The sequence below is a fragment of the Medicago truncatula genome, chromosome 3, assembly GCF_003473485.1.
Source record: "Medicago truncatula cultivar Jemalong A17 chromosome 3, MtrunA17r5.0-ANR, whole genome shotgun sequence".
NCBI classification, from domain to species: Eukaryota; Viridiplantae; Streptophyta; class Magnoliopsida; order Fabales; family Fabaceae; genus Medicago; species Medicago truncatula.
Genome location: NC_053044.1, coordinates 18,430,842 through 18,441,669, shown reverse-complemented (window position 1 = coordinate 18,441,669; position 10,828 = coordinate 18,430,842). Strand labels below are relative to the sequence as shown.

The 10,828-nt window shown below is 31.3% G+C and overlaps 1 protein-coding gene across 1 annotated transcript; it reads right to left on the bottom strand.

Annotated features, from left to right (window-relative positions):
* Positions 1 to 3,429: 3,429 nt before the first annotated feature.
* On the bottom strand, positions 3,430 to 8,319 carry LOC11440516 (serine--glyoxylate aminotransferase). Its single transcript, XM_003600111.4, has 6 exons — positions 8,166 to 8,319; positions 6,790 to 7,066; positions 5,760 to 6,044; positions 4,820 to 5,186; positions 4,255 to 4,465; positions 3,430 to 3,729 (listed from the first exon to the last, which is right to left on the bottom strand). The coding sequence occupies exons 2-6, from the start codon at positions 6,992 to 6,994 to the stop codon at positions 3,592 to 3,594; spliced, it is 1,206 nt and encodes a 401-aa protein (XP_003600159.1). The 5' UTR covers positions 6,995 to 7,066; positions 8,166 to 8,319; the 3' UTR covers positions 3,430 to 3,591.
* Positions 8,320 to 10,828: the final 2,509 nt, after the last annotated feature.

Genomic DNA, 10,828 nt, shown 5'->3' with positions numbered 1-10,828 from the left:
TAATATAATCGTCTAAACTCGATTAAATAAATAAATAAACGAAATTGGGCGTTACACTCTCGCCTCGCGAGTGACCCGGAAACAGAGTGCCTTGTGAGACTTTGCGACCTTTGTTGCACGAATTGTTAAGAGTTGAACCTTTGGGTAGCATTAAGACTTAATGAAGAGGCTAATTATAATATGTGAAGTTGTTTAAGATGTGTTGTTTTTGATTATGATGTGATATAATGTTTTATGCATTACTTGAGAATTATTTGAATATGATTTGATGTTGATGGTAATGTAATATATTTGTATATGCATTATGTGAATTATATAAGATGTTTAAGTTGTTGTTGATTATCATTTGATATTGTTATATCTTGAAATGTTTACGTGCTGCCTATGTTGCTGTTGTTGGTTATGTGAAATATTTATATGCCTTATGTGGAAGATGTATGATGTTTAAGTTGTTGATGCTTCACATTAATATTGTTATGTTGTGAATTGCTTGTGCTGTTTCTGTTGCTGTTGAATATTGATCAAGTTGCAGGTGTTGGTCTAAGTTGTAAGTTGTCGTTCCAAAGTATTGGAGTCTTAAGTTGTTGATGTTGTCTAAGTTGTTGAAGATGATGATGTTCCAAATTATTGCACTAATATAAGAGATGATGATTATGATGTTTAAGAGATCGAGTCCATGCATTAGCATACATTTGTTGGGGGCTCATGCCCTGGAGCTTTGTACTCACCACGATGGAATTTTGTACTCACCACGATGGAGCTTTAGCTCAAATTAGCGATGGGGGCTTATGCCCTGGAAGTATATTAATACTCAATAACGTTGGGGGCTCATGCCCTAAATTGGTACCACATGCATATAAGAGGTCTAAGTTGCATAGTCGAGTTGGAGTCGCATTTGTCTAGTCGAAGTCGTTGTTGATGAATTATCATCCATGAGTTGTTAAGTTATTAATGAATTATCATCTATGAGTTGCTGAGTTGTATTCTACTCATGTGTTGTTAAAGAAGTACCTATGAAGATTATACGATGTTCATGACGTTGTCAAGTTGCTTATGACGATTGCTATGTTGTTTATGATGTTGTTTGTGATGTTGTTATATGATTTTGTTATATGATGTTGTTTGTGATGTTGATTATGATGTTATTATGTGTTGTTGTTATATTATTATAAAATGATGAATATCTTGTTGATGTTATATTATTATAAAATGATGAATATGTTGTTGTTATATTATTATAAGATGATGTTTATGTTGTGATGTATATGATTATTATTATGTTGTATTATATATGATTATTATTATGAGATGATGATTATATTGTGTTGTTTAAGTTATTAGTGATGATGATTACATGATGTTATCTATGAGTTGTTAAATGTACTTGATGATGGTTATGTTAAGTTGATAAGTTGTCTTTTATTCATGAATTGATAATGAGACGTTTGATGAATAATTATTATTATGAATTGATGATGTTACGTATAGTTGCTAAGTTGTCTTCTATTCATGATGTTGTTACGAATTAATGATGTTGTTATGTTGTATATGAATTAGGATTAAGATGTTGTTATGTTGTATATGAATTAGGATTAAGATGTTGTTATGTGATATATGAACTATGATTATGATGTGATGATCTATGTTGGTTATGATTTGGTTATTATGTGTTATATGATGATGTTTATAATGTGATGAATATGAAGTAAATGATAATTAGAAGTTGGTTGAGTTATTAAGAATTATTACATGAAGGATTATTATTACTAATAGAGGAAGTTATTTATGTTGTTAAATATAATTAATGCTTAATATTATTGTTTTGTGAAATCTCACCCCTTCTGCTTGGAAATATTGCTCTTCGTATGAGTAACTTGCAGGTAACCAAGAATAGTTGATGTCGTGTGAAGTTACTCTCTCGTGTGTCTTAGGTGCTCTGATACGTAACGGGATGGGAACTTTGTTATTGCTTTTCTATTCCTTACGTATTGCTTTTGAAGATTTATGACCATTTTTTAGATTGGATTTTTATGAGACATTTATGAAGAGGCCTTCGTGCCAAAGACTGTTTAGTTATTGAATAAATTCCGCTGCGAAGTATTAAATATTTTGTTATTGAATTTTAAAGGATAAATAGTTATTTAATTCAGTTTATGATTTTAAGAAAAGAATGTGACATTCCGTTTATGTGAATACTCTGATTATTTTTATGAAATTTTTATGTTGGGAAAACGGGGTGTTACAGTTTTGGCACTTGTAAAATTGTTGTGAGTCTCTTACGATCTTCAAGTCTTCACTCCTTTATGTAGAGGTGTGAAAGAGACGTTGTTGATTGCAAACACATTAAAATAGTCGTTGTTGAAGCTTGATAATAACCAATAATATGTTGCTTGATTTGGTTATTGTCCTAGGAGAGAACAATTTCAAATTCATTCCTTGAATAGAGAATAACCAACGTAGACACAACTATTTTCTTGTACTACTGTAAACATGAGGAGTTGAGTAATGAAGGGAGTGGTTGTACAATTGTACTATGTCCTTTTTCTGCGCTCTTCAATGGATAAGCATCCAATGCCTCCTAATTCCTCTGAAATAGTCATTGCTTCAGGCTTCCATTCCTTCTGCAATCATATGCATTCAGAATAACAACTTTTAACTAACTTCAGCTTCCAGGCTTCAGACTCTGATGAGCTCCAGCTTCTGAGGCCCTTCATACTCTGATGAAGTCAGCTTCTATGGTCTTCAGACGCTCTTTGTCTTCAGACTTTGTCTTGCAACATAAGCTTCTTTTGTAGATTCCTTTGCTCTCTTTTGTTGTTTCAGAACCAATATTTGACTAATAATTTTTTACTATGTTCCTGCACATTTGAACAAATATTTCTAATTGACTTTTTAATACCTTGTTATCATCAAAACTTAAGGTGGTAAAGTTAAACACATTTTGTTCCAACAATCTCTCCCATTTTTATGATGACAAACACTAGTATTAAATGCTCAATTGTTGTTAATCTAATTAACAAGTTGACTTTAGGGTCTGTGGTTTGTAAGCTCCCCTGAGTCTGATAGTTCTTAAGGTGAGGTTTGTAAGCTCCCCCTGAGTTCTATCTAAGTTAATTAAATTCATTTTAAACTTAAAAACGTCACTCAGAAAAATCTCACATGAAATCAAAGACTAAGAGATGAGAAGCAGATTCTCCTAATTTAAGATTAAGACCTCTTATTAATGAAAATTGCATAGATAATTGTTGAGAAAAGTTAACATCTATTCATTCAAATCTCTTTACAAATATGTAAACCTAATTTTTGTTGCAAGAGAAGCGTTTAGTATTTTACCTATAAGAACATGAACTCTAAGACTAATTCCTTGAAGAAGAATTTGGTCTCCATAAAAGTCTCAAATAAAGGTATTAGAAGCAACAATTTCTAATATACTTGACAATGAAAGAAACAATGCATTATTAAAACTAAAAGTAGCAAATATGTTCGTCTTCAAAAGAGTTCAAAAGGGAATAAAAATAATACATATTATGTATTTTACATATATCTTGAATGAGCAGAAAAAGGAAGTAATTACAAGAATGACCATGTAACTCAAATCCTTGAAGGGATGAGAGGAATATTGTTCTGTAAGTATGCACTGGCAGCAGCAACTCCACTTCCCAATTTTACTGGATAACCAACATCTTTGAGTATCATCTCCACACCAGCAAGAGCACCCAATAGTTGCAACTGAAAAACATTTAAAGAATTAGAAATTTCAATGGTGGAAGTCACCTTGATGTTATTCTCATAATACCTATGAAGTACAGACACTGACACCAGACATGAGAATTAAGAACAAGTTTATGAATTTTTATAGCGTGCCCTTACCATAGAGAGAAAGAATGATTGTCCTCGTGAGCTTAGCACAGTTGGTATAGACAATGCATAATATATGCAAGGTCCAGGGTTCAAACCCCGGTCACCACCAAAAAAATAAAAAGAGAAAGAATGATTTCATCTATTAACGACCGTTTCTTTTGCATTTGTCAAATATTATAAATATTTATGTGAATTGGTGTGTAATAGTCATTTTTTTAGTTATTGACGAATATGCTAATAAGCTATGAAACCCTGATACAACACTGACACGTAATTTGATAAAAAAGAAGTGATTGATGTTAAGTATATGTATCGGTGGCGGACACTGGATGCGGCTCCAATTTCAAGTAACAGGGCCACATAGCTATTAAAAGTTTGGGGAATTAATGTTACCTCGTTCAAGTTGCCAAGATGTCCAATTCTGAAAACCTTTCCAGCAACTTTGTTTAGTCCCAAACCTAAGCTCAAATTGTATCTTTTCCATGCCCTTCTAACAATTTCAGCACCGTCAATGTAAGGAGGAACAACAACAGCAGTCACTGTGTCACTGAACCACTCTTCCTCTTGTGTGCAATTCTTCAAACCCCATGCCTCCACAGCAAGTCTGTATTTACCATATTGACAACCTATCAGATTCATTGACTTAACCAAAAAGTTTCAACTATTATAAATAATTTTTAACTCAGTGTCTTCAATCGTGGTTTGTTCAAATTTTTCTACGTTATAGCCTCTACAATGCTTTGTACTAAATATTGTATCGCGGAACAATAGTGGTTTGTTCAAATTCTGTTATGCGATAGAAGCTATTTGACAGCACGGCTTTTGCTCGCTTGTCAAAAATTAGCATTATCATACTTGTTGAAGTCCAGAAAATAAAAAAAAGTTTGCTAGAATTTTTTTTAGGTGATTTGAATCTAAAGACCTGACAATAATTTAAAACACGCAAATTATATCTTACCTGGTTGCTGTACCTAAACGATTGTGCCTTGCAATGATATTTTCAAGTCCTTCCTCAAAAATCAGATCAAGAGCTGCTCTAAGACCATAGAGAAGCTGAATGGAAGGAGTGTATGGCCAATAAGTTCCCATCTTGTAGAACTTCAGGTAGTCACTCCAATCAAAGAAAACTCGAAGTGATTTGGCAGATTTTGAAGCTTCGATGGCTTTAGGGCTTGCAACCACAAATCCTATACCAGTAGGAAGGGAAAGGGCTTTCTGAGAACCAGTTATGGCCACATCTACTCCCCATTCGTCCATACGGAAATCGAGAGCACAAATGGATGACACTCCATCAACAAGGAGGAGGGCTGGATGTTGGTATGCATCTGAATGTCCAAACTATACAATGTGAGTGCCATTTCGTAAAGACGATATAATTAAAGAAAAGACAAGAACGTTGAAAATCCAAAATTGGTAGCTGCAAAATGATTTGATACATTGAAAAAACGATACGAAAATGCATTTTCATCAAAGAATAACAAAATTTATGCATATATACATATCTCGATAATCATTGGCAACTCAAACAAAATTTTGTTTGTGGTCATAGAGTCCAATTATGATGTTAAGTGAATAGCATGTCGTTCTGTCCAAGTTTCAGATGCATACTCATGTCATATGAGTCAGATCGAAATGCCAATAATATACTAAGTCATGAAATTCAAATATCATGTGAACATATATCAAGAAATCAACATGCGAAGGTAAATGATTTAGCAAACAGAACCTTACCACCTAAGTAATATTTCTGAAACTAAAGAACAAAATTAATATTTGCGAAGGTAAATTTTCATAAGATTGACCATTGAACAGTGAAACTAGGAGCATGTGTGTACAATGACAACTTGGATAGAGAATCAGATTTTGTGGCTATGTAAGTAAGAAGTTTTCATGCTCACCGAGAAGTTGTCGAACTTTGGCCAAGTTATTGGTGACACCAGTTGCAGTCTCATTATGAACAATGCAAATAGCCTTTATAGTGTGTGCAGAATCAGAAGCAAGTTTTGATTCTAGAATGTCGAGATCAGCACCACGGCCCCATTCACTTTCCACAACATCGACATTAAATTTAAGGCGTTGCTGCTGATCAACCCAAAGCAAACTGAATTGGCCAATCACGAAAGATACAATACGATCTCCAGGTGACAATGTGTTTGTCAGAGCACTCTCCCAAGCACCGGTACCTGAACCAAATGCAATAACGTTATTAGAAATAACATCGTAACCAAATCCTAATAAAGATAAAACGTAAATTATTTGCTCTTGCTGAACCAATCTTAGGCCATTATTTTGTAACCTCCAAAGATATGTAAAATAAAACAAGAAAGATACCAAAACACACACAATTTAATACATTCATTAACCAAAAGTGAATGAAATATATGGCATAAACAACTTAGCATAGACGATTAAGATTGTGTATTAAGCATATAGATGTATCTAAGTCATGAATGTAAGTAAGGTAACTATTTTGTTCAAGTGAGCTTCATCCTGATTACTGGCAATCCAATGGTCTAACTGATTCTCTGTTTGGATAAACAGTACAATTAAGTCTTAAAACGATAGCATTTATCATATAAGTGCTTATGTATAAGCTATTTTTATAACAACAGATAAAATAAAATCAAATTATTTTCATAAGCTATCTTGGATAGCTTATGAAAATAAACTGAAAACAGCTTATGGACTGTCATAAGCTATTTTCATATAAGCTCTCTTAAACCGTCTCAAAAGTGCTTATGTCAATACTCAATAGATAAACTCGAATAATTCAATACAAATAGGAACGCTGTCTTTCAATTAACAACTTAATCAAGAGAAGTTATAGCATAAGCGTTTATCATATAAGTGCTTATATATAAGTTATTTCTATAACAAAAGATAAAATAAACTGAGAAAAATTTGGTTTGTCAAGGCGTACAACAATACCAGTAGTAGGGATAAGAAATGGAGTTCCAGTAGTAGTCTTGAAAATCTTCTTGACATCTTCAAGTAGAGTTTTTGTCAGAGCTGGAATTGCAGGAGAACGATAGTCCTCGTTGTTTCGGCTCATAGCCCGAATGACCTGGTCTGGTATGTTAACCGGCCCTGGAACAAAGAGATGGTTTCTTCCTGGTCCATTAACATAATCCATCTTCCCTTGCTTGAAATTTCAACCTCTTTAAATTCAAGCAATTCTTTGCTTTTTTTCCCACCAAAGAACCACCTATATAAAATACATCACAAAGTAAGTATTAATAACTTTCTGAATTATTAGTTAAAACTTTGTGAGTTTAATACTGAATAGTTGTTCTATTATTCCATGGATATGAAGCACAAACACAGAGATGGACACCGGAGATGACACGGATACCGAGATGCCGACACAGATAATAATTTGAGAAAATGACATAATTCAGTGTAAGGCGTCGTGTCGGTATCGGACACCAACACGTGTGTGTCCGACAACGGGACACACCTAATCCTAGGAGTGTCCATGCTTCATAGCTCCATGGTAAAAAATTGTGACTGAAACACTCAACTATACATACTGAACATGATGAAATTGAAATTTTAAACTCACTTTGACACCACTTGCTGAAAAAACCTACTAGTAGCTGAGGCATAACAAACAAACATCATGTTGAAATGCTATTAAATCTTTTTTTTTAACTTTTGTTTTTGTCATGAAACAGTAAATAAAGTTGATTTATTCACCAAAAAGTTCAAACTAAATCCTATGTGAGAGATACTAATACTAAAATTGGAACTGATGCTTAATTGGCTATTTTACAAAGCATAAAAAAAACAGAAGGTAGTAACAAAAAATCACTCATCATATTAAATCATTTATATTAAGATGTTACAACAAGGATTGAGTGTTTTGATTCATTAGCATGACCAAAAGTGGAAGTCATAAAAAGTTGTTATTGCACATAAGCAAGATTAATCTATGAAGCACGGACACTCCTCAAATTAGGTGTGTCCCGTGTTGGACATGTGTCATGTCCGACACTGACACGACACCAACACTTATAATTACACTGAATTATATGATTTTTTTAAATTATTAACTATATCGGTGTATCAGTATCCGTGTCATATCTGGTGTCTGTATCCGTGCTTTATAGAGATTAACACATGCAAAAGAAGAAAAAAAAACTTTCCTGGATGCTACTTCCAAAGCTTTTTCATTTAATACGAGAGAAAATATTACAAAGCATGAGTAGCATAGTATTGATAATAAAAAATAAAATTGAATAGAAAGGAAAAAAATAGCATATATGATATAATATGAAGCATAAATTGAGAGTAAGTGAGTGTACCTCAGGTAGTTTGGTGAAGTATGGCAGAAGGAAGAGCTATACTGCCACTGCCAAATGCTCTTAGCATAACTTTATTATATAAAAAAGTTTAAATATAAAAAAAAGAATCATAAATTTTAAGGTGGGGCCAAGTATGGTCCAAGTAGTAGATAAGAGGGAGAAAATGAGCATCCTGAGGCTGTGAATGGATGAAGTGGAACACCTCAGTGGCTTAGATTACAGTTGCTCTCAAACAATTTATCCATTCTCCTGCTTTCTTGTCCCTACATTTAAGATTTTAATAATTTTTTTTCAATATCGTTAATCATAATTTTTTATATTTATGTGGGTTAATATAGCTGTTATCTATTTTTTTTATTAAGTTAGTCATTTATGTTTTAAAATGTTTACATCCTTAGATCAATCTTCATTGTTCACTAATGATATATATTGACGTAAATCATCAACATTTCAATTAGACTTAAGTAGGAAGATACGGTCATAGATAAACGTTAAAAAAATACCATACTAATTATTTTTGTATAATAATACTATATTAATTTGGATGGATTAGATATTGTGGCAATTATTTTGATGTAATTGTATATTGTATAATATATGTAGGGGTTGATGTTTGAACCCAGATATCCCACTTATTCACATTTAAATTGAATTTATCTAACCGCTAAGTTACTTAATAAAAAATATTTTGATGTAATTTGATGTTACATTGATGAATATTTTTAATAATAATTAGGGAAGGGAAACAAATTATTAATTAAAATGGCAACGCAATAACAACCATTTTATAAATGTTTGAGGAGATTTGAACTTTCTATGTTAAGATTATAAAACTTTAACTTTTTTTTGTCAGAGTTTGAACCACGGACCTTATATATATTATACATTGTCTCAAAGTTAAGCTCACGAGGACTTCATTTGATACAAGGAACTCATTTACAATAAATAAAAGGGTTAATTAAGTTTTTAGTCCCTATAAATATCTGCAATTTTGTTTTTAGTCCCTATAAAAACAAATCACACTTTTTAGTCCCTACAAAATTTTCCGTTATTATTTTTAGTCCCTGTTAAATTAAATGTTGTTTAATTATGCTTAAAATTTTAAATTTTTTAATGATTTTTTACATGCTTGTTTAAAACATTATAAAATGTTCCTCCGCAATAAGTTAGCTCAAAATTTTATTCTTAAGTCCAAATTTTCGTTAGGTTTATTTTGAATTTTTGGCGTTTAAAAAAAATTATATTTAATTCATTACATGTTAAAAAATTCTAATTTTTTATGAAAGAGATTATTATAATGTTCTTAACATGTCTGTTAAAAATCATTTAAAAATATAAAATTTTAAGTACAATTAAACAAATTTTAATTTAAGAGGGACAAACACATACTTTTAGTCCTTGTAAAATTAAAATTTGCTTAATTGTGCTTAGACTTTTAAATTTTTAACATATTTTTTACATAATTATTTAGAACATTATACAAAGTTCCTCCGCAAAAAAGTAGTTCAAAATTTTATTATTAGGTCCAAATTTTCATTAATATAATCTTGAAAATTTAGCTTTTAGAAAAATTCATATTTAATTCATTACATGTTAAAAAACTAAAAGATTTTATAAAAGAGTGTCTTACGATGTTATGAACATGTCAGTAAAAAATCTTTCAAAAATTTAGAAGTTTAAGCATAATTAAATAAATTTTAATTTTACAAGAACTAAAAACACGAACGAAAAATTTTGTAGGGACTAAAAAGTGTGATTTATTTTTATAGGAATTAAAAACAAAACTGTAGATATTTCTGGGATAAAAACTTAATTAACCCTAAATAAAACTACCATTGAAAAAAAAATCTCTTAATTTATCATGAGTCATTTACTTCTTTTTTTTTTACCAAACTTACTTTACTTACTTTATTTTTCTTATGGAAATTGTTTGGCATGTCATAATAATACATTAACTTTCTTCATCTGACAAAAATTAACTTTTTTAAGTTATTTTTCCATATCCTAAGTTTTTTTTTTTTTAAATGAAAAACAGTAACAAATAATATAAAAAAAAAAATGTGAATAATGGATGGATACTTTACTGCCATGATATAAATTCAGGGAACATTGAAGCTTGAGGCTGAGAAAGCAATATGAGAGATAAAGAGATAATATAATGTCAACCACACCTCACTTTGTGGGATAGGAAGCTAAATTCCAATCTCATTTATTTGGGATCTTATTCAATGTTTGGCCCTTTGTAGTTTTGCTTGCGTGTGTTCTATTGTTAGCAATAACAATGATGAGTGTTTCTAATGCATTCATGTTTTGTTTCTTTCCTCCAAATCTCATACATATCGTTGGTTCAACTTGATAACATGTAGGTGATTGGCATCAATACACGTGTTTGTGATGAAAAATATTACTTATTCAAATATTCTTATAAAATACCGTGAAAAATAATATTACATTGAGAAGTGCATAAATACACATAAGTGTTTTTTTTTTCCACATTAGTTTTTTTTTTTAAGAAATCAAAATGGAATATATAAAAACCGACCTGTTACCCTTCAAGCATAAGGTGTACAAAGAAGGATAACCAATAATTACATAAGTGTTTCAGGAGATAATGTTAAAGGTTAACCAACCCTTGAACATAAAGAAAGGGTTATAGCACCACA

What these genes read in the sequence shown, in the direction of transcription:
- LOC11440516 (XM_003600111.4), bottom strand. Translation starts at nt 6,994, where the DNA reads ATGGATTATGTTAATGGACCAGGAAGAAACCATCTCTTTGTTCCAGGG. An exon ending in ATTTCTTATCCCTACTACTG is followed by an intron (nt 6,045 to 6,789) that starts GTATTGTTGTAC and finishes CATTTGGTTCAG; the next exon opens with GTACCGGTGCTTGGGAGAGT. An exon ending in ATCTTGGCAACTTGAACGAG is followed by an intron (nt 3,730 to 4,254) that starts GTAACATTAATT and finishes AATGTTTTTCAG; the next exon opens with TTGCAACTATTGGGTGCTCT.